Source organism: Budorcas taxicolor, chromosome 23 (assembly GCF_023091745.1).
Source record: "Budorcas taxicolor isolate Tak-1 chromosome 23, Takin1.1, whole genome shotgun sequence".
Classification (NCBI taxonomy): Eukaryota; Metazoa; Chordata; class Mammalia; order Artiodactyla; family Bovidae; genus Budorcas; species Budorcas taxicolor.
Window position 1 is genome coordinate 11,334,346 of NC_068932.1, and position 25,214 is coordinate 11,359,559.

Below are 25,214 nucleotides of genomic sequence, written 5' to 3' on the forward strand. Positions count from 1 at the left end.
ATTATGGATAGTGTGTGCTAAGTCACTTCAGTCCTTTGCAACTCTGCAACCCTATGGACCATAGCCCACCTGGCTCCTCTGTTCGAATACTGGAGTGGGTTGCTGTGCCCTCCTCCAGGGGATCTTCCTGACCCAGGGATTGAATCCACATCTCTTATGCCTACCTGCATTGGCAGGCAGGTTCTTTACCACTAGCACCATGTGGGAAGCCCATTATAGTGGGCTTATGGTTTTATTCTTCTGGCTTTGCTGATAGGATGTTTTTCAGTTTTTACAATCAATATGTTTAATCATCATAAGCAGAGTTATTTTAAAAGTCTCAATCAAAAACTTCTCTGTAATGATGCAAAAGCAAAAAAAAAAATGTTTTAATTTCACTTCAATGAACAGAGAGCAGATCTCTGGTCTTGCTCATGAAAAAGTGTGCCTGCATTTCCTCATCTCAACAATTTGGATTACTCATCTCAACAATTGCTTTCTCAAGCAATATTCTGCTCATGTCAAGCCTGTTACCAAAATCTAAGATGGCACTACAAAGAGGATGTGATACATACATATATATATATATATATACACACACACACATACATACACACACACACAATGGAATAGTACTCAGTCAAAATAATAGAATCAAATGTTGCTCTTCGCAACAACATGGATGGACTTGGAAGGTATTATGCTTAGTGAAATAACTAAACCAGAGAAAGACAAATACTGTATGCTATCCCTTATATGCGGAATCTAAAAAATAAAACAAACTAGTAAATATAGCAAAAAAGAAACAGACTCAGAGGTATAGAGCACAAACTAGCGGTTACCAGTGGGGAGACAGGGGCAAGAAGGCGGTAGGAGAGTGAGAGGCACAAACCATTAGCTATAGTAAGTTGCAAGGATATGCGGTACAGCACATGGACTCTAACCAATATTTTGTAATAACTATAAATAGACTATAACCTTTAAAATTTGGGAACCACTATATTGTACACCTTTAACTTACGTAATATTGTACAGCAACTATATTTCAATTTAAAAGGTTAAAAAAAAAAAAAAAAAAAAAGAGGGACTTCCTTGGCTGTCCAGTGGCTAAGACTTCACATTCCAACACAGGGTGTGCAGGTTCCATCCCTGGTTGGGGAGCTAAAATCCCATGTAACTTGCAGTCAAAAAACCAAAGCATAAACAACAGCAGCAATAGTGTAACAAAATCAATAAAGACTTTATAAATGGTCCACATTAAAAAAAAATAAAAATAAAAAAAAAAGAAAAGGAATGACAGGGAAAGCCTGACACTCAAGAGCAGAGCTGTTTAGCTAGTTAGATGCTTGACATCACCAAGGCTCTTTCAGGCAGGAAGAGACCTGATTTCCCCCACTGTTGGCAAGGCACACCCTTGACACCCTGAGTGTTAAAACTTGGAATTAAGAACACACCTAAGAAAGCACAGGTATGTTTGTGGGAATGGATCACCATGGCAAAGGGCCCATATCGCTGTGTGACAATAGCTTTTCTTCTTCTGACAAGCCTCAGATGCCCATCCATTTTCTCCCTCTCTCCCAGACAGGTGGGAAGAACCAAAGGGCCGATCATATTCTCATATGCAAAAGGGGAACAGAATAGTGAGAAGAGTCCTTTCAGAGAATAATCCTTTCAGAACTCCCAGGGCAAGTAGAAGTATTACCACAACAGTCACCAGAACTAACTTCTGGATTTCGCCACCTCTGCCATACAGGCGCTCCAGTTAACCATTAGGCACCACAGGTTACATGCCTACCATATTTTAAGTAATCACAAAAAAATCAGAAGAAAACATGAATTTTCAGGTCAAAGAAAATGCTATCATACATAACAACACATCCAACTTTATAGCAACCGTCGTAAAATGCATTTTTTTTTTTTTTTAATGGAGCAAGAGGCCCACAAAGTCAAGAGTGCCTGAGATCCATCAGAGTGAGACTCTGTTTATATTCTCTGTGCCCAACCCCAGGTTAGAAATGATGTGAAACCCAATGAGGGTCTACTTTGCATGTGCAATTTGAACTGGACCTCTATGATTTTCTTACAACTGTATTTCCCGAAAGCAACTCCCATTTTAGTATTTTATGCGACTAAATTTTAAAGTCAAATGTTTCAATTAGTTTTAAAAACGGACTGTGTAGGGACTTTCCTAGTGGTTCAGGGACTGGGACTCTCCTCTCCCACAGCAGGGGGCCTGGATTCCATCCCTGGTTGGGGAGCTAGACGCCACATGCTGCAACTAAATATCCTGCGTGCGAATATCAAAGATGCAGGGTGCTGCAACTATGATCTGGTGCAGCCAGATAAAGAAAGAAAGAAAAACAAATATTTAAAAAACCTAAACAACAACAACAAAAACCTTGACTGCCATCAACAACAGTATTTCTTGAATTTGCCTCATCATAAAAAACATCAAGACACTTGTTAAAAATACAGACTCCTAGGCCATCACCTGGAGAGCCCAGAGCAGGGGGACTAGAGACAATGTTTTCAAGGAGGGGCCCCTGGAATTCTCATGGGTCAAGTTCAAAACCAAAGTTCTAGCTGAATCGAAACTAATGCTCTTGAACGCTCTTAAATACTGAACCACAATTTGAAAGTGAGAGTCAAGAGTCTGAATGAGCTGTCTTTGCTCATAACTGCCAGGGAGCTCCGGCTGCCAACTGAGGCCAATGCACGGTAATGACCCGGCTGACGTCCCCGTTCCCAGGAGGGATTTGGAAACATCGCTTGCTAACGAAATTATTTCTGGACAATTTATAACACGAGTGCCGCGGGTGATTTTCACATTTTAAATACAGCTTCTCAAGTTTTCAGTTATCATTCAACTGGGACTGAACCCAACGGACATGGGTCTAGAAATGTTACACATATAATGAAATTTCATCATGTGCTCCTCTCTTCAATGACTTCCATTTTAAAGGTAACCAGGCATTCTTCCATAAAGAAGTAAGCTCTGGCAACAGCACTTGTGTATTTAGGTCAGGCAGGCAGATATTCTCTGATTTGCAACCCACGGCACAGACAACCACATGAAATCAGAACAAACAGGTATACTGACATGAAAGTTATGTGTTTGTTTTTTTTAAGTTAAGATTTGGGAGGGGAAAAAAAGGCCTTGCAGGGCACCACTGTGGTGGCACCAGTAAATGTATTCTTAGCCTGGATCTGGGCCAGGAGGAAGTGGGGCCAAGTTGGAGCCAGACATGCTGCTGCTGCTAAGTCGCTTCAGTCATGTCTGACTCTTAGTGACCCCATGGACTACAGCCCACCAGGCTCCTCCACCCATGGGATTTTCCAGGCAGGAGTACTGGAGTGGGGTGCCACTGCCTTCTCCGGGAGCCAGACATGAGGGGACCCAAAATGTCAAACCCCTGAGGCTAAAACAAACTTTGCCTCGAGTCTCTTCCATGAGTTGCTGAGAGGCCCAGTGAGGTGCAATCTCTTTTCCAAGGTCCTGGAATCTCTCTCTCCATTCCACCTTCTTACAAGAAGTCAGAACAGCAAGGAATGTCACCACAGTGCCCATCAAACTCATCTTCTAGCCCTCACCCCTGAAGTCCAGCCCTGCTTTCCTGCAACAGGTCTTAAGGAGGAGAAATGAAAGGCAGATGAAACTTGTTTCCCATTCCATTGCAATATTCTCAGGCTGAGTGTGTGTGTGTGTGTTGGGGGTGGGGGGTAGCGGGTGTGTGTGTGTGCATGTTCAGTTGTGTCCTACTCCTTGGGACCCTATGGACTGTAGCCTACCAGGCTCCTCTGTCCATGGACTTTTCCAGGTGAGAATACTGCAGTGGGTTGCCATTTCCTCCCCCAGAGGATCTTCCTGATGGAGGGATCAAACCCGAGTCTCCTGTCTTGGTAGGAAACATTTTTTACCACTGCCCCACCTGGGGTGGCAATTACAGATCTTCCCTGTGGTCTTCACCTTTAGTTACACCACTCTACTCATCAGAAATGGCTTTGCCAGTGGCTCAGCGGTAAAGAATCCACCTGCAAGGCAGGAGCCATGGACTTGATCCCTGGGCTGGGAAGATCCCCTGGAGAAGGAAATGGCAACACACTCCAGTATTCTTGCCTGGAGAATTCCATGGACAGAGGAGACTGGTGAGCTACAGTCCATGGGGTCACAGTCAGACATGACTTAGTGACTAAACAACAACAATTCATCAGAAACAGTCCATGAATTAGAAAGAAGATGCCACCGTTTTGACCATGCAGAGATGTGCCAAGGGGCCCTGAAGGCAGTGCACCCGTATGACTATCTCCAGTGTGACCGTTTTAGCCACCAGAGCTGATCCCAGCATCCACTTAAGAATGGTTCTCCCAGCTTCCTAATGCCCTGCACTGAAGCTCAAGATGGTAATCTCATTACCTCCTTAAACAAATCCCAGTTCAAATCTCCAAGAGGTTTAGCTTTGTGTCTTGACAAGCCACCAGAGCATGCTTCCTTACTCCAGGGACGCCATTGACAATTTAATACCAGGGAGTGGTTAATTAAAGAGGCTTTGGGGAGAACAGCATTGCTAGGTGGCACTGCAGAGAACAACAGGGCTACCAGAAATGAGCTTTGTTCATTCATTTTAGCTGTGAAAGCCTGGCAAACCTTTCAGGTCTAGCTGGGTGGGGACTGAGAAAAGATGTGCTAACTGCTCACATGGCAATACAAGCTGAAATCAAGGAGGTCCCAAGGACCCTCCTTCAGTGACCTGAGACCAATTTATATGCTTATGCCGCCACCGATTCAGTGAACAGACACTTTGTTCTGTAGACTGGGAGGCACTATGGCGGAGTCAGGATGCAGCAATGAACCTGGTCTCCTGCCATTACATTCTCCTCTGCAAGGACTGATCATTAATCAAGAAGTCTGGAAAGAAGAATTGAAAATTCTGCTATAAGTGAAATTCACATTGTCCTTGTACCAGACATTACTTAATTAAAACAATCCTTTAATATTTACAAAGGGCAGCAGTTCTGTGCACAGTTCTCTTTCGAGCACAGTAAAGTCTGACACCTCCCAGACATTCAGGAACCTTCTAATTAAACTGCAGATAAAGTTTGAACCTACTAAATGTTTCAAAATCACAGGATGCTAGTGTTGGAGGGATGTAAGGGCACTTTTTTAGGGAAATGCACATCAAAACCACAATGAGGTATTTCTTCAAACCCACTAGGATGGCTATAATTTAAAAAATGGAAAATAACAAGTGTTGATGGGGATATGGAGTAACTGGAACCCTCCTATACCGATGGTCAGAATATAAAACAGTGCAGTCACTTTGGAAAATAGTCTGGCAGTTTTGCAAGAGGTTAGACATAAGCTTGTCTATAATCTAGCAATTGCAGTCTTGGGTATATACCCAAGAGAAATGAAAGCATATGCCCCCACAAAAATTTGTATGTAAATGATCAGAGCAGTATTACATATAATAGTCAAAGAGTGGAAACAACAGAGATATACATCAATTGATGAATGGATAAGTAACATAGGTAGGACATGTCCATACAATGAAATATCATTTGGCAATAAAATGGAAGGAAATACTGAAACAAACTAACACACAAGTGAAGTTTGAAAACACTATGCTAAGTGAAAAGAGCCAATTGCAAAAGACCAGATATCATATGATTCCATACACATGAAACATCCACAATAGGCAAGTCTATAGAGACAAAACGATTAGTAGTTGTGGCAGCCCACTCTAGTGCTCTTGCCTGGAAAATCCCACGGATGGAGGAGCCTGGTGGGCTGCAGTCCATAGGGTCGCTAAGAGTCGGACACGACCGAGTGACTTCACTTTCACGCATTGGAGAAGGAAATGGCAACCCACTCCAGTGTTCTTGCCTGGAGAATCCCGTCTATGGGGTCACAGAGAGTCGGACACGACTGAAGAGACTTAGCAGTAGCAGCAGCAGCAGGCTTAGGAGTTGTGGGAGAAAAGGGGAGTGATTGCTAATCAGGTGTTTTTAGGGGGTGACGCTGTAGCCTAAATTGTGTTAATGGTTTCACTGTGAATATGCTGAAAACCACTGAACTGGGCACTTTAAACGGGTGAATTGTATGTGTGTATGTCTCGGCAACCCATTCCAGTACTCTTGCCTGGCAAACCCCATGGATGGAGGAGCCTAGTAGGCTGCAGTCCATGGGGTCGCTTGGAGTCAGACATGACTGAGCGACTTCAATTTCACTTTTCACTTTCATGCATCGGAGAAGGAAATGGCAACCCACTCCAGTGTTCTTGCCTGGAGAATCCCAGGGACGGCGGAGCCTGGTGGGCTGCCATTATGGGGTCGCACAGAGTCAGACACGACTGAAGCGACTTAGCAACAGCAGCAACAGCAGCAGCATGTCTCAATAGAGCAGATTTCATAACATATATAAAACTCTGACCCAATCCATGCATTTTACCAATGACTTTTAAGATATAAATGCCAAATTATAAATAGTTTTTGAAGGAAATCTTTCTAAAATGCATGGCTCACTTCTCATATTCTTAAAGAAACATGAAGAAAATCTTAGCTCTTTTGATGACTCGGGGTCATGTGAGAATCAATTACTGTACCCACTATATACTGATGCCCTCAAGTACCACATAAACTTGTGCTTCCCAGGCTGCTCCGGTTTGAGTATTCATCTGTCTCTGTCATAGCTTTCTATGTCTTTCTTTTCAGCTATTGCTGTTAATTTCTTGGCTGCTGTCAGTGTACTGTAGTGTCAATCCCTAACCTGCTATGTACGATTGCAGAGAAACCAGAAAATCAAGTCTGTTAAAGCAGTGACTTGGGTGAAAGTAAATAGACTCAAGAGAGTCCAGGAAGTACTCCAAGTGTAAAATGCATGAGCATCTCCAACTTGATCTACTTTCCAACACTGATTTTTGGCAGGTCAGAAGTGTTTGTTTCCTTCCAGATTCTCAGCTGCCTTCTGGGTTATCGCTGCCAAGATGCCAGAAGTGATGATTGCTGTGATCAGCAGGAACAGGCAGATGTAATATCTAATTGGGAAAAGAGATTCAAACTTCACAGATAGATGAGTATTCAAAATATTTTATCTGTCTGGTGCCACTTAGTTTGGAGGCATGGTACCCTTCTCTATCACTAAGGTGAGACTGTCAAACTCTTGAGCATGGGAGCTTTTTTTAAAACATCTTAACTCTGGATCTCAAATATGAAAGAGGTAAAAACAATATCTTACTTAAGTTGGTTTATTTTACAAAACATACCACCTATTTAACGTTAAGTTAACCAATAAGAATGATGCTGTTTTGATGAACATAAAGACCGGAAAACTGTCATTTATGAATGACAGGTGCAGCGTCAGGAACCTCAGCATCCAGTTTATCTCTGCACTTTCTTTGGATTACACAATACAGAGACAAATTTGAGTCACAGACAGTAGGCGTAAATCCTAACTGGTTTTGCAGCAGTTTTCCCTACAACCTCAGAGATTTCTTGAATCAAAACTGATGCAATAGCTTGAAAAGATTTACTGGAAGTGTATCACAAAAAGCTGAATAGTAAAATATCTAACAGCTCCTCAGTTTACTTGTAGTAAACATTAAAAAAAAAATCAAACAAAAAGCCTCTAAATCTTATACACGCTAAAACTCTAAGACAACAATAATCAGAATGCAACAGGTTATCCATTTACTTGTGAGAGCATTTACCAACCAAATATGCCTAAGCCTTGCCCAAAATTTAATGGAGTGTGGTAAACGTGTGCTGAAGTACTAGCTTATGCAAGTTTATCTGGATATGTGGGCATAGACACACAGGCCGAATTTCAAAAAATACTTTAGGGCTGCACACATGCCAGTCAAAGGTCTCTTTTTAGAAATTCTGAAGAAGTTGATTCCAGGGTCTATAAAAAATGCAGCAGCATTGTAACAACTAATGTTAAGGGCATACTATGTGCCAGGTGCTGTGCTAGGAGCTTCACAGGCAATATTTAATTCTCATAACCGAATGAGGTAGGCACTATTATTATGCTCAATTTACAGATGACAAAACTGAGGTGCAGAGAGGTTAATGAACCCACCCAAACATTAGTTATGTGATCTCCAGTTTTTTAATTACAGCTTTTAAATAAACAAAAAACAAAAAATTTTAAATTGAAGTATAGTTGATTGTACAATGTTGTGTTAGTTTCAGGTATACAGGTGTTTATACACACACACACACACACACACACACACACACACACACACACACATCCTTTATTTATTTTTGGCCATGCCACGCAGTATGTGGAATCTTAGTTCCCTGACCAAGGCTTGAATCCATGCTCCATGCATTGGAAGCACAGCCTTAGCCACATGACTACATGAATTCTTATATCACTAAGAATTCACTGATGTTTAACTGATTTGATCCCTAGGAATGCTTGACAAACAAGAGTGATACTAGATAGATTCAGGATCTTTTTTTCTCTTTCGTGGTTAACTTGAAATACAGGGTCATCGGTGGAGAGATTGCCTGGAATTACAAATATCTCACAAATTTCAGCAACATCCCTCTTGGCTCAACCCTTAATCTAGCACTTCCAGATTGCCAGGCCCGAGTCCAGACCTACATCCTACTTGTCGTTCTCTCCAGTGTGAGTGCTAGCTTGCCTGTTCTCACCCTACTGACTTCAGAAGAAAGGAGGGTGGAATTCTTGTAAGACTGTTCCTAACCTCTCAATCAGGGCTTCCCTAGTGCTTCACTGGTGAAGAATCTACCCGCCAATGCAGGAGACACAAGGTCAACCTCTGGGTTGTCTGATCCTCCCAACCCAGAGAAGGAAATGACAACCCACTCCAGCATTCTTTCCTGGGAAATCCCGTGGACAGAGGAGCCTGACAGGCGACAGCCCATGGGGTCACTCAGACACAACTGAGCAACTAAACAACAACAAACCTCTCAAGCTCAAGACAAAAACTACACAGGAGACACCAGATGCTTCTATCTCAGTGATTTTGGAGTGATCCCAAAGCATCTGTTCTGGGGCACAGGACTATTTCACCCCAAGAAAGGTTTCAAAATCTGACCATGAAGAAATGGTTAAAAATTAATGATAAACGAATGATAAAAGGTACTGAACCCCCCCAAAAAGAAAAAGAATCCTTCAGGGAAACATGATATCAGATTTTCAGCTATCAACAAAGAGGATGCAATGATTTTAACCGTGGTTAGATAACTGAATTTATTCATCTCATTGTGCATCATAAAATACTATTTTCTCAATTGGATATAATACATTGTTAGTGTTTTTAGCAAATAACAGATTATACCTATTTTTTTAAGCATTCTTATCCTTTAAACATATATATGAAAATATCTACCATTGAAATGATATGATATCTGAGATTTGCTTTCAATCTCATCCAGTTTGGGAGGGGAAGATTTGCATGTAATAGCCTAAATAAAATAAGATTGGACATGAGTTGATAACTGAGCTGAGTGATGAATACTCAGCAGTTAGTTATACCATATACTCTAGTTTTGTATACTGTTGGAAATTTTCCTAAATAAAAAGATTTAAAAAGAAAAATCCCAACACTCTCCAAACACTTCTTCAGGACAGTGAGAGAATAAATGGAGCACAATGAGCTGCCTTTGGAGTAAAATTCAAGTGGGGATGAAATGGAGAAGTCCCTTTTTCGCTTGAGAGATCTGTTTTGGAAGCAAACTTACATACCAAGTTCTTTCTCCTCCTGGCTGAGACAAATTTCAACCTGTCCACTGTAACCAGAAACATGAAATGAAGATATTCTGGCAGCTCCACCCTGATGCTTCAGCAGCAGTAAATTCTAAATCAACATAGAAATTCTAAATCGGCAAGGCTCATCTGGGGCTGGATTTATACCTACAGCCTCTTGATGAAAGTGAAAGAGGAGGGTGAAAGAGTTGGCTTAAAGCTCAACATTCAGAAAACTAAGATCATGGCATCTGGTCCCATCGCTTCATGGGAAACAGATGGGGAAACAGTGTCCGACTATTTTTGGGGGGCTTCAAAATCACTGCAGATGGTGACTGCAGCCATGAAATTAAAAGACGCTTACTCCTTGGAAGGAAAGTTATGACCAACCTAGATAGCATATTCAAAAGCAGAGACATCACTTTGCCAACAAAGGTCCGTCTAGTCAAGTTTTTCCTGTGGTCATGTATGGATGTGAGAGTTGGACTGTGAAGAAAGTTGAGCGCTGAAGAATTGATGCTTTTGAACTGTGGTGTTGGAGAAGATCTTGAGAGTCCCTTGGACTGCAAGGAGATCCAACCAGTCCATCCTAAAGGAGACTAGTCCTGGGTGTTCATTGGAAGGACTGATGCTGAGGCTGAAACTCCAATACTTTGGCCACCTCATGTGAAGAGTTGACTCATTGGAAAAGACCCTGATGCTGGGAGGGATTGGGGGCAGGAGGAGAAGCGGACGACAGAGGATGACATGGCTGGATGGCATCACCGACTCGATGCACATGAGTTTGGGTGAATTCCGGGAGTTGGTGATGGACAGGGAGGCCTGGCATGCTGCGATTCATGGAGTCGCAAAGAGTCGGACACGACTGAGCGACTGAACTGAACTGAAAGAAAAATTATATTGTTCTCCAATCAACAAGCGATGAGAGTGTAACTCAAAATTTGTTATTCAAATAAAAGCAATGGTGAATTATGAAAGAAGTATAAAGAAGTCCAAGGTTATGATTTTGCTATGATTAATACTTGGGTGCAAACATATATGTATACACATTCACACACACACAAAGACACGTATGTCGTCATCTCCTTTCCTTGATTCCCATGCTGCACTGGTGGTATACTAACACCTACCTGCTCGTTCTACCTGCTGGGTCATCCAGCACTAGCCCCAAAGCGTTTGTCACTCAGTTGTGTCGGACTCCTTGTGACCCCATGGACTGTAGCCCTCCACTTTCCTATGTGCGTGGAATTCTGTGCAGGCAAGAATACTGCAGTAGGTTGCCATTCGCTGCTCCAGGGGATCTTCCTGACCAGGGAGCTAACCTAGGTCTCCTATATTGCAGGCAGATTCTTTACCATTTGAGCTACCGGAGCCCAACTATTTTATTTTTTAGATTTTTTTCTGTGGGGGCCATTTTAAAAGTCTTTTCGAATTTGTTACCACATTGCTTCTGTTTTATGCTTTGGCTTTGGCCATTAGGCATGTGAGATCTTAGCTTCCTTACTGGGGATAGAACCTGTAGCCCCCTCATTGGAAGGCAAAAGTCTTAACCACTGGACCACCAGGGAAGCATGTGTGCATGTGTGCTCAGCCACGTTTGACTCTGTGACCCCAAGGAGTGGGGCCCACCAGGCTCCTCTGTCCATGGAATTTTCCAGGCAAGAATACTGAACGGGGGTGGCCATTTCCTACTTCTGTCAGGGAAGTCCCAAGCCTAACTATTTTTGATGTATAAATTTCAGAGGGAAAAAGGAAAGCAGATAATAGTTGTTCATCTAAAATCCAAGGGGGATTTGCTCCAGAACCCTGACCACCACCCACCCCGCCCCTGCCGGGAGCCAGAACTCCGCCCATGGCAAAGGTCATGAGGAAGGAGGCTTGGCATAGGCAAAGGCGTGATCAAGCCTCAGGAAACCCTCTGTTCCCAAGCATCTGCCCCAAAACCAGAGTCTGTTTTATGCTCTCACCTACACCTCTGACTTTACGGGGGGCTCTCTCCCATAACTGTTTCTCTCGGAGAAGGAGTAAACATGCAGCTCCAAGGCAATAAAAATTCCTGGGCGTGACAAGAGTGTTTCAGCTTACGGACTCCTCTGAAGGTTATCTAGCCCGCCTGTATAGGTTCGTCCGGCCACATGTGATTGTTTACAGCCTCCCAATCTGAGAGGCACAGATGTTTTAGACTTACTAAAGGCAAATTCTTTGGGGGAGTTGGAAATTATTAGTATAGTGGGTTGGTTAGGAATTATATTGGTGAAGGGTTTTTTCATTTGTTGTGCCAATAATTGCTGCTAATTCCCTGCCCTGGGTGTGACAAGGGTGTCTTAGGTCAAATCTCTCTGCTGACAGACTAGCTTGTGTGACAGGAGTATCCATACTCCTGCCACTATGCACATGATTGTTTACTACCTCTCAACCATAAACAGCACAGAGAGTTTTTGGAGTATTTTTAAAGTCTTAATTAGCATAGGGCTTTTCTCATTGTTGAGTCAATGATTGCCGCCAGGCCTCCATATCCTTAGGCACCTGGGAATATATTAATCAATGTATTTGGAATATAGAAAAGGAAATACAGTAGTTTTAAGGTTAGCAATACTAGACTTTTTGAGTTAATGATTTTTCTCTTTTGTAATAGATCACTGTACTTTGTTATAAATCACTGTGTCCTTGCTATGTAAAAACGTAACTTTATCACTATCTTAAGACTAAATAGATCTTAAGGGGAACATTGGGGAAAGGATTTTCATTTGTTGGGTTGATGTTTGCTGCTAAATCTCCATGTTCCCTGCCCTTATAATGAATATAGTTAGCATATAGGAGAAATAAGTATTAACCTTTAAGCATATAGGAGAAATAAGTATTAACCTTTAAGATTAATCATGTTAACCTTGGGTTAAATAAATTTCTTTCTTGATTGTAACTCACTACACCCTCACCCTATAGGAATGTAACTTTATTTGGAGGGTGGTGCCTGGTTTAAGAAAAAACACCCTTGGAAAAAATAAGTTTTTTGGTTATCAGAAAGAAAGGATCATAAAATGTCAGCAGGTCTCATGGCCAGAAGATGATGTAAAATCCCTAAGACCTTTTTATGTGAAGCACCTGATTTTGATAAAGGTCAGGACTGCTGACCCCCACATGACTCTGTATTCATCCCTATGTGTAACAAAAGGTATATAAGCAAACCCAAAAATAAAGAAATTGGATCAGTTCCCGGAAAGACTGATTCCCCCATGTCGTTTCTTTCTTGCTCCTCATTTTTCTGGCTGAATTCCCATCTGGAGCATGGATGCTATTCCACGTAAACCAAGTTATTCAGCCTCTTTTTCTCCGTTAATTTTCCTTCTATACTATCCGTTTCTAATCTCTCTATATATCTGTAATTAAATATGTATTTTTCCAATGACGCCGGCCGACGCCGTCCCCACCTTCGAATTCCCTGGATCCACCGGGGCTGGACCCCGGCACCCCGCCACCCACCAAGTGGATACCACAATCTTCAGATGCTCAAGTCCCTTATATAAAATGGCATAGTATTTGTATACAACCTACATGCATCCTCCTGTATACAGGGGATAGAACCTGCACCCCTCCCTCACTGGAATGATCTCTAGATTACATATAATACGTAATACAATGTAAATACTATATAAATAGTTGCCAGTGCATGGCAAATTCAAGTTTTACCTTTTGGAACTTTCTGAAATTTTTTCAAATATTTTAATAGAATCTGTAGTTGGCTGAACTCTGCCAATACAGAATCTGCAGGTACAGAGGGTTGACTGTATGTGAGTCTAAATCCTACCCTTATATTACAGTGCGTTTTCAAACATTTGTAGAATACTTTCTTTCCTGAGAATGAGGCTCCATCATCTAATGTCTCATTCTGGTACTGTCCTAAGTATCAGAAGATATATTGAGCTTTTTCTCCCTTTCTCTGCCCCCAAAGCTGTGATAATTCAGTTTGTATTACTGCTGTCCTCTGGGACTCTTCTCTGAGTGACATGTGACCCGTATTACGGTCAGTGGTAAATATTTAACAACTGGATCTCTGAAAATAAAGCCCTGATTTTCAGCATTTGCCAATTTCCATTGTGTAAATACACTTACTGTAGCCAATTTCAAGCTGTCAATGCAAGGACACTGACTGCAGAGTTGGGATGTAATGTATACAGCTGGCTCCCAGAGCCTGCAGTAGCTACTTCCAGCACACCACTGGAACTCCTGGTTTGCCCAAGCTGGTTCTGGCATCTTTATTAATGGTGCCCTCTGATTATGTATGGATGTGAGAGTTGGACTGTGAAGAAGGCTGAGCGCTGAAGAATTGATGCTTCTGAACTGGGGTGTTGGAGAAGACTCTTGAGAGTCCCTTGGACTGCAAGGAGATCCAACCAGTCCATTCTGAAGGAGATCAACCCTGGGATTTCTTTGGAAGGAATGACGCTAAAGCTGAAACTCCAGTACTTTGGCCACCTCATGTGAAGAATTGACTCACTGGAAAAGACTCTGTTGCCGGGAGGGATTGGGGGCAGGAGGAGAAGGGGCCAACAGAGGATGAGATGGCTGGATGTCATCACTGACTCGATGGACGTGAGTCTGAGTGAACTCCGGGAGTTGGTGATGGATAGGGAGGCCTGGCGTGCTGCGTTTCATGGGGTCGCAAAGAGTCGGACACGACTGAGCAACTGAACTGAACTGAACGGAAGTATCTAAAAGATCTCATAAATTAAGTAATGAGATACCAAGCTTGATAGCTGCAGTATCCAGAGGAAAGGTCTACATAGAAATTCTGGGCACCCTATCTGATTCAGAATATTGTCATCCCAAGGTGAACACTGACCTACACAGTGAAGCTAAAGCATATAATTAAATGTAATGGAAGTCAAACCAATTGGTTTATATTAAAACATACACAGACACACTATTAAAAGTCAGGCTATCACAAACATTAAAACAAAAAACCAACCCCAAACCTGTTAATTAAAACCAGTACTCTTCTTTCCTGACTAATTATGTCTCCAAAAACCATGCTGGATTTTGCTTTATACCCTTGTTGAATGTCCCACATGTTAAAAATTAACAGCACTCTTTCCGTCAAAATTTTTGGTTACTGTGCCAAACAAACTATGTTTTATATTAACGTTGAAATTCACTTAGTGGCCTTTTGGGGAAAAGTGGTGTTCAGGTCCCTAATGAATCCTGACACCTAATTTAACCACTTAGACACTGAACACTTGGGCCCTTAAATTCATAAATCTCTAGTCCAAATGTGCATTGTGCAATTCATAACTTTATTGACAAATGTAGAAATCAGACCACATTCCAGAGGCAGCAATTCTAGAGTGTGCCCCTGTTTTCCATCCTAGTCTTTTGCTCCTGATTTGCAAATCTTCTCCACCATCTAGAAGTTCTGATGATGTTTTTAATAAAAATTCATATATATATATATATACATATATATATACATTCCAGCCAGAGAATTCTACCTATTTATCTTTATATCCTGGTTTTTCCATTAGCCTGATTCAGAAGTTGGGGAAATTCTAGGTGCCAAAGCTAAATATCCTAATATTTAGAAAAGTGAAGACTTACACTTTGTCAATGGTGGCTAGCTACAACTGGTAATAGATGTGTGTTTCTTCAGTTTATACCCCACGAATGTGTTATGGGCATAATGAACTCTTGCCCATTTTCTGCTCATGTTCTATCTGGATGATCTCAGAATCCAGAACTTCTACTAGGAACCTGCAGGCACTGCTCTAGGCCTTATTCCTGCTTGTTGAAGAGGGCAGCTCACATCCTTGAGTCTTCTGATGACACTCAAATATTTGCCTTTCTACAGCAAATGCAGAAAGTAGTGTTTGCTGGCTCAGTTATCTCCTTTGCATTTTTCTCCTCTCTTCAGTAGTGTGGCTCATCTACAAGTATCCTTAGAGTCTAAAATATACAGGATTTCAAGGCAACAGCTGTATACTTTTTTGTGCCATTTCTGTTCCTTCTCCAAAAAGTATATATTCATCAGTTTCATCAAAAATAAAAGAGTTACGTACAAAATCGTTGCTGCTGCAGTGTTTATGATGTTTAGAGACTCAAGCTGCAGCCTAAAGCTATTAGAGACAGGTTAAATAGATTATGGTATATCTATATAATGGAATATTGGGAATGTAATACAACCACTACAAATGATGCTTTAATGCCGTAAGAAAATGCTTTTATTAAGATTTTCAAATAAAAAAGGGTAAGTTGGGAGTTTGGGATTGATATATACAGTACTGTATTTAAAATAGATAATCAAAAAAGACCTACTGTATAGCATTGCTGGTGTTGTTTAGTTGCTAAGTTGTGTCTGACTCTTTTGTGACCCCGTGGACTATAGCCCGCCAGGCTCCTCTTTCCATGGAATTTTCTCTCAGGCAAGAACACTGGAGTGGGTTGCCATTTCCTTCTCCAGGGGATCTTCCTGACCCAGGGACCAAACCTGTGTCACCTGTGTCTCCTGTGTTGGCAGGAAGGTTCTTTATCATTGAGTCACGTGGAAGCCCACTGTATAGCCCTGGAAACTATTGATACTTTGTAATAATTTATAATGGAAAAGAAAATGAAAAGCGACATATGTATATGTAAAACTGAATCGCTTTGCTGTATATCTGAAACTAATATAACACTGTAAATCAACTATCGTCCAACATAAAATAAAAATTAAAAAAATCTTATCTTAGTGTGATCCAAAATTACCTTCAGCAAACAGCACATTTTAAACAGCCATTTTCTCTGGGTGATGGTATTTGTGAGTATTTCTTCCTGCTTTGTTCCCTCCATTTTGTATGATGTAATATTTTTATGGACAAAGGGTGTTGGAAGTAACCATGGGACTAGGAGTGTCATAGATAATCAAATAAAATGTTTTGACTTTCTTATATTAGCCAACTCCCACTTTTTTTTCAACAAGAAAGTCAATCTGAGGTGTCTCTGCCAGCTCAGTCTCTTGTCCTATGGGTTAGCGGTGGACAGTGTTCTGCAAGTGTGGTAACAACTGGCATTTGCCATATAACTGCTATGTGCCAAGGAGGAATTTATGTTTATACATATATATATATATGTATTATACACACATAATATATATCTTATTTAATCCTCACATCAACCTGATCACATAGTATGATTAGCTCCATCTTATCAATACTGAAACTGAAGCATAGAGGTTAAATAAGTAGCCCCAGGTCATCTAGATGCAATTTAAACTCAAGCCCTCCAGAGTCTGGATAACTCCACCATTTACAAACATCAGGCTCTTGGCATTTTATTAGGACTATAAAATTAGTTTCAAAATATTTGGGAAATGAGCTGACTTCATAAGGTGCTACTTACATATGCTTCAAAGAATCAGAACACCAAGGAGCATACAAAAGGACTCTCCCTATAGAGACCTTACTGAGACTCCATTGACGGGCTTTTGCCTAGTCTGTCCCACGGATGGAAATGGCTACTTTGATGAGGTGGTGATGATGTCACTTGTACCTTTTTCGTCAACATCAATCAAGTATTCATGTACCCAAGTTGCAAAGCATATGAAAAAAACTATCATCTATAATAAGACTTCCAACTTAATTGGGGAGATAAGACCAATAACATGCAGGGAACAATCAGCACAAGGCAAAAATAAAAAATTTTTAAATGATAATAAAATGCTAAGCCATGTGGTAGACTAGGTGACTAGTGTGGAAGTTATGAAGAAAGAACTGTCAGCTCTTTAGTATCTCAGAACTTTGAAAGTACAAGAAACAACCCTTGAAGATCATTTCATGGACTCCAGCATTCCAAGAGGAGATCTAACCTGGTTGAGGCCACACAGTTGCTCAGTAGCAGAGACAGGAAGCAGTTAAGTCTTGGAAAAGCTTTCCAAGGATAAGCACAGTGAGTGAGGTGATGGTACTTTTGATGAAAAGAGTGGACAAGATTTCCTGGTTTAACAAAATCAACCTGCCACTACTCTGATTTTTAAATTACAAGACTGTGAACAGTCCTTGTACTGAGGGATTAGATTTAATCTTTTTAAATAATCAAAAACTACTGAATTGCCTATTTCGTTGCATTCATTGTTTTCAAACATGCAGTATTTCAAAGTGTATTGCACTCTATCCAATATATTACCAAACAGAAACACATCTACCCACATATGCATTCCAGGTGCCTGCCTATCTGAGAGCAGTGATACCTGGCTGTCCTAAAGCACTTCTGGTTCAGATAGAAGCAGGAGTCTGAAGTTGCAGACTGTAAGTAGGAAATAGTTATTTGTTCAACTTTGATGATTTTATCAACAATACACTCAAATTTCATTTAAAGCCTGTAAATACTCTTTGTAATAATTGCTCATGTAAAATTTATCAGTCATCAGAAAATAGAGAGATACTTAAGTCTAAGTAGATTTGTTTTAGATTGCCTAAAAATCAACTGATTGGGCAATTTTTTTCTTTTTTTTTTGTAAAAAGATACTTGAATATTAATACACAAGGTATAAGGATCCCAAATTAAACCTAATTTCAACTAAGAAATTTTGGTAGTGAACACAGCAGATGTGGCTTAGAATATGTAAAATTTATTTCAGAAATGTTTGTTCAAATTTGAGGAAAAAATAGGCCAATGAAACACCAATTTTGATGAATTCCTTTTAAAAGTTGATAAATAAGTATGATCACTAAACTTAAAATACCTATGGTTTTTCATTAAAAAAAATATAAAACCTATTTCAATACCTGACAAAACACACAGGCATAAAGTTATACTTTCTTATATTCTAAATAATGCTTCCAGTGGATTTTCAAGCAAAAGTTAAGGCTCAAGGTTATTTCTTTGCCTTCCTGCAGAGAAAATTGTTAAGAGAGTAATTTTCAATTCCTCAAAAATTATTTCAAGAGGTATGATACACTCAAACATAGACCATTTATGCTAGCAATACTAAATAAAAACTCAAAGCAGTTCTCTTTTGTTATATTTTAGCTATTTACATTTTAAACTAATATAGTTTGTTAAAGTAAATCAGAGAAATAAATGAAATGTGGCTTCAAAAGAAGTAAAACAGGTTAATACATCATAAATAATCGATACTAATGCATAAATAAAGTCATTTTCTAACAAGGTTAAAAAACTAAACAAAACAGAAATTCAGGTTTTAGATGCCTTCCTTACAACCCTACCAATCTGCTGTGTGGGTTCAAAGTTCCCGTCAAGAAGTTAACTTTGAACCTGAACATTTCAGACTTACAAAACACAAGTATCAGAGTAAACGCGTCCCACAGTTGGGTTAAAAAGCTTCCCAAAGTCTCAGAGACTTTAACTGAATGCAGAAAAGCTAAGCGTCTAAGACAATAAACAGAAACAGCAGAAAGTGAAGCTGCCAAATATCAAGGTTTTACAGATGAATCTAAAGCATATCTAGCAATTTCCCTGTATCAAACAGAATAAATAACCTATACGCAAATATGCATGTTTGAATGCAATCACGTTATTAGCATGCATTCTACTTACTTTGCTTTTTGCCATTTATAAGCTTCATTAGGGAGACCCAGAAAGAGGTAACAAGTTGAAAGAAGTTCGGCTCAGATAAGAAACAGCTGTAAAAACTTGATCTACAAATTTGCATCTCAGAACTTTCAGCGGGGGAGAGACTCTTCACAAACTAACATGTATACAAGCTTTAGATTGTGAAATAACGCATTTCAGCTTTCTGCACTGTATATTACCATTGGAAACCTCAACTCTACCTCCCCGTTCTCAGGAAAAAAAATAAAAAAAATCCACCTCCAATCTTCATTGGTCCACATAGTTCCGGCCCACATGGTATCAGTGGGTGTGTCCCTCCCAACAAGTCCTCTCATTGGCTGAGAGGAAACAGCCTCTAATAGGCTGTGATTTGGGGGGGCTGTCAAACTCCACGCCTCCAGACCTCGAGCTCGCCAATAGACCCAGGGAGCTGGCGGCTCCTCTGCGATTCAAAGGGCAGGCTGACTGCCTGAGCGCCAACCCCAGAAAGATGAGCTCTCAGAAGAGAAAAGGACGAGGAGAAGGGCGACGGCAGCTCAGGCTCTCCCCCCACCGCTGCTCGACTCCTACTCCCGGACCTCACCAAATGTTGACACACGTGCATTTTCCCACCGACAAATTAGTAAGGCGGCCAGCGCGTTTGCCCTCTACAGAGCCGTTACCCGAGGAGCAGCTCAGAAGCCGAGTCAAATCGGCCCATTCCACAGATGGAAGCAGGAAAGGGATCTGTAGCGCCTGGCGCCCCTGGGGAAAGAATCAGTCCCGTGCGCCCCCTCGAAGCCGTCCCCCGAGAGCCGGGGCTGGGATGCCCCGGGCGCGCTCAGGTGCCTGTCCCGCCACTCCCGGGGGTCGCGCCCAGCTCTGCGCCCGCGCTCCCCTCCCTGAGAGACTTACGTGGCCTGTTCTTCCTCCCGGAGTCCATCCTCCTCCGCAGCCGGCATTTCTTGGCGGGGGAGTCGTGCTGAGGGGGCGGCGGCTGTGGCTGGAGCTCTGGCTGGAGCGGCAGGCGCTGGGGTGCCGCGTCGCCGCCGCCCGGGGGGCCCCGGCTGCAGAGGCGCGACGGGTGGAACCCGTTGTGCAGCAGCCCGTTCACGGCTGCAGCGCCGACGCCGGCGGGAGTCCCCGGGGCGTGCGGGGCCGAGCGCTCAGGCTGCCCGCCGTGGTCGCCCATGCCAGAGGCTGGTGGGGCGGCGCGCGGGCCCCGGCTCAGGCGGCCTCGCTGGAGGTCATTCTCGGGCGTCTTTATTTCCCCGGATCCTCCTTGCGGCTTCCGATTCAGCAGCCGCAGAGCCGGCGCTGGGGGATGGCGAGCCGGGCGCTCCTCCCCTCCTCCCTCCGGCGTTCCCACCTCCTCTACGCCCTGCCCCTCGAGCGCCGGCCCCCCGGCGCCCGCCTGGAGCATGCCCGCTCCCGGCGCGGAATCAGGGATCCCCGCGCACCCCCAGCCGGGGCCCCCAGAGCCCGCCTTCCCCCGCTGCCCCAGTCGCGCGACTTCAAACGAGGTTTCCTCGCCTCCCAGACCTGTTCCCGCTACTGAGCATGCCCAGTCCTGCCCGCCACCGCCGAGCTTCAACATGGGGACTGAAGTTCTCCCGCTTCGCAAAGAAGAGATGGGCGGGCTGGGCTTTGTATGGCGGAGCCAGCCGAGAAGGGACTGGGCGAGGCCGGCGTGAGAGGAAAGAGCAGCTTCGGGAGGAATGCGGGCGGGGGGAGGGGGGAGACAATAAATACATGTAGAGGTTTGGGTTTGCTAATCCTGTCCGCACTGAGCTAGATACCTTTGCAAGGTCATTCACGTTGTCCCCTCCTCCCTGAAAGCTTTGTGAGCGTCTGTGTGTTTCTCTGGGTTTAGTTAAGTGACCAAACTACTCACAGGCACGAGGGGAAGGAGGAGAACGATTATTTATAGACAGGTAGGCGGATTTGGAGAGGGAGGGGAGTGTAATTTCTTTGCTGGCACTCACAGACACCATGTGGCCTCCTGGAGTTGTCTTTTACAGGGAGGAACCTAGGAATACAGTGTAAGGACAGTGAAGGACATAGATGTAGGCGGGATTAACCGGTGCTGGAAGAGACCAAGTAAACAGAAGCAGTCCCAAGCTATAAAAAGCACTTTCCTCACCCAGAAAGGACGCTCAGGAGACAATGTCACCCTATTTATAGAGTAAGGAGTTGCCTGTGTTTTCAGAAGGGCAGGCAGCATCACAGGGGAGACAGCACCATAACCCTGGAGTCAGCGCTGGATTCAAACTCCAACTCAGGCACTCAACAAACCCTGAGAAACTCATTGCTCAAGTTAACACACCTGGTTTCAGGAAACAGGACTGGGCATGCTCAGTAGGCAGGACAAATTTGGGTGCTAAGGACCTTCCCAAAGTTGTGCAATCCCTTGAGGCCTCAGCTCTTCACTCTAGAAACTGTCTTGAGAAATCTATCTGCTACAGTCCAGGTGCACAGTAAATGCCCCAAAGAGCTGGTTATCCTTATTACACTTATTATTAGCAGATCACCCTTCATTTCCAACAAGGGGAATAAACCATACTCGCAGTCATGTTTATTGTGTAACTTACTGTGTGTGATGTTCTCCATCATCTGTACTTATTTAATCTACAGAGGAGTCAGAGGCCTCAGAGCACTCAGCAGCAGCCAGGGGCCTGTACCTGGATGGGAATTCCTTCCAGCAGAGTCTGACCTGGAATCAGCTTTAGGACCCATGACCACTTGAGTGCACAGGTCCCTTGACTCCTTTTTTAATAAGAACAATGCAAAGAATAAACCAGGTGGTTAAATGATAAAGAATCCAATGCAGGAAACACAGGAGGCTTGGGTTCAATCCCTGGGTGGGGAAGATCTCCTGGAGGAGGGCATGGCAATCCACTCCAGTATTCTTGCCTGGAGAATCCCATGGACAGAGGAGCCTGGCGGGCTAGAATCCACAGCGTTGCACAGAGTTGGACACGATTGAGCTCGCATGCACATTAAAGAATAAATCTTAATTCTCCTATTTTTGTTTCCCTGATGTTATCATATTATTTGCAAATACGAAGAAAAAACCTAGATGACCCGGCCCCAGCCTCACCTTGAGCTCCTGATTCTCCCTCTATAGAGCAGCCTTTCAGTTCCTCAAACACACGAACATCCCTTCTCATCTGCTGTGTTCCCTTGTGTGTTCCCAGGTGTCTTTGTTTACCAGATTCCAACTCAGTCTTCAGATCTCTACTTCAACCTCTTAAAGTAGCCTTCCCTGACCCTTAGAACAAGATTAGAGCTCCCTCCTCCTACGCTTGACCTTCATGACTCTCAGTTTGTAACACCACAATGGGGGTATAATAGGACATCACGGAGTTGTTACAGTGATAAAATGAATGGATATGTAAAGTGTCCAGCCCATCATAAGTGCTATAAAAAATGCTCAATGTTATTTGATTGTGCGTCTCCCGCCACTACACTGTAATCTCCATTAAGGCAGATGACTCTCTTTCATAACTGTATCCCTAGGAAGCTCTTGGTAATTATTTGTGACTGAAAAAATGACTCGGGTGATATTTCCCCAAGGTGTCTCTCACTTTCTACTGTAAATTTGCTAAAAACAAAACGCCTGGATTGTCACTCCTAAATATTCAAATATAAAGCTTTCAAATTCTGACATAATTTAAGCTCAGTAGTTTAGGAAGCTCTTTAGAGCAGAAATGCAGAGAGTAGATTTAGCAATGCAGTGTATCCAAGGACATATCCTCTCCAGCATGATTCCCAGGCATGGTGAGGAAGGGCTGAGCCAGGTGGCTCAGACCCAGGTAGGGCAGGAGCACTGGTACTGGGGACAGAACATTCTCTACCTGCTTCTTTTCTCCCGTCTTTGCTCTGGGTGCCTTGAATCAGTTATACCTTGCATGTGATAGAGAGGAAGCCAGGCGGCATATCACAGGTTTATGGGGTGTGAGGGAGTCAGGGGGGCACAGGGAGGTTGCGGTTTGGAGGCGTAATTTTGAGGTATGAACTATACGATGTGCTCCAGCAGGGGAATGGAACAAATAATGTTTGGAAGAGAGAGAGGGAGGAAGAACCCACAAGGCACTCTTTCCCTCTGTTCATTCATTTATTTACCAGTCATTTATTATGAGTGCACTAAGTTGTAGGCAGTAAAATAAATGCTGGGAGTAAGTACAAAGTTAAAACAAATGGCTTCATTGCCCTCTAAGGGCTTACAATTCATAGAAAGAGAGAGACAGAGACAGAGAGATAAGTCAATGATTCTCCATCATATGGGTACGTAAGAATAACCTAGGGAGTTTTTCCTTTTAAACTTCTTGTTGAAAATAACATACATACAGAAATATATACATATCCTAAGGGTAGAGCTCGCTTCCTGAGGCCCGCTTGTCTTCACGGTGAATTTTGCAGTGAATGAAACAAAGTGTGTCACCTATACTATGGAAGGGAACTCCAAAGGACTCCAGAGAGTGAGCAATGATGGAACAGGGAAGAGAAGAGGAAGATGGGGCTGAGATGGGTGTTAAAATAGGCTTCAGGGAGGAAATGACCCTTAAACTGAAGTTTGACCAATGATGGAATTTCATCATGGAAGGCTGAAGAAAATCCATTCAGAACTGAGGGAGTGGAGACCCTGCGGGTGGTTTGAAACCATCTGGCATGCTTGGGAACCTGCCAGGAGATCAACAAGGCTGAAAGGCAACCTACCGAGGGAGGAGGTGAGTGATGCCCAAAAAGGTGGGATGGGGTCCAAATCTCAGATGGCTTTCTGTACCACAGGAATCAATTCAGACTTTTTTCCTGAAAGCCACGAGAAACCACTGAAGAGTTTTAGATGGTGGAAAAACTCCTAGATTTGCATTCTGGAAGGATCTCTGGCATCAGTCTGGAGAATACAATAGGAGAGGAGCTTCCTAGTTGGAGGGACCAGATAGACTACTGGAAACCACCAGGAAAGACGTGAGATGGGACTAAGTGAAGGACATACCATTCAGAATGAGATCACCAAGTGGACTCAAAAACTGTTTAAAGAATTTATAGGACTTAGTAACCAACTGCAGAACGAGGAAGAGGTAAGGCCAGGATAATTTTTATGTTTCCAGTCTGGGCAACTGGGAATCTGGTGGTTTCAGCATGCAAGATAAAATATGCAGAAAAGGAGCAAGACCTTTTACTTATATTCTGTCTGGGATTTATATTTAAGAAGGGTGATCCTTTAAAAATGTAGATATGATCATGACATTCTTGTACTTACACTGATATGTAAACCATATCAATATTTGTCTGTTTCAGTCCAACTCAGCCTTACCACTTTCCTTCTTTCCTCCCTCTCTCTCTCTCTTCCCCTCCCCCCATAAAAAGAGGGAGGTCAGCGCTAGTTTTTAACTACTATAAATTAGACTTTTAATTTACTTTTAATTTTTTTGAAGACACAGATTAAAACCTGTCCACCATGCCATCACTACACGTGATCGCTGTAGAAATTCTAGTTCCTTGCTAAAATGGAAATAAAGTCCAATGTGCCCAAGCTTTCTACCACTTAATAACCACACTGACGACACAGTATGAGCTTGGGAAAGGATACTCTTCAAGACATAGTTTAAAAAGAATTACTAGAATTTTAACTGTCAGAATAATATTGACCCAAGATGACTTCTTTCTTTCATTTTTGCCTCTCTTGCTATTGGCGTCGGTGCCTTTCTTAGAGATTCGCATGAGGCACCTCAGGAGGCTATTTTCAAGTACTGTGCTGTTTTCAAAGACAGTGCTTTTCATATTGCTTTCTTCAGGGCCCTAGGGAGTAGCGCTGCTTCAGGGAGTCAAAGGCCACCAAAACCCAACAAAAATTGCCCTGTGAGTAACAGTGTTATGGAGAGATTCTGAGGACCACTTCATCAGAGCCTCCCTCTTCTCCTTTCTTCAGAACTGAGCAACTACTACACAGAAGGTACCATACTAAGTACCAAGGATATACTCTTAGGCAAAA

The 25,214-nt window shown here is 42.7% G+C and overlaps 1 protein-coding gene across 1 annotated transcript in view; it reads right to left on the reverse strand.

Annotated features, from left to right (window-relative positions):
- PANK1 (pantothenate kinase 1) overlaps positions 1-21,072 on the reverse strand; it is a 53,061-nt gene extending 31,989 nt beyond the window's left edge. The window contains exon 1 of the mRNA XM_052660802.1: positions 20,132-21,072. Within this exon, the coding sequence (XP_052516762.1) occupies positions 20,132-20,813 (682 nt within the window). The 5' untranslated portion in view covers positions 20,814-21,072. The remainder of the gene's footprint in view (positions 1-20,131) is intronic.
- Between the last annotated feature and the right edge of the window lie 4,142 nt (positions 21,073-25,214).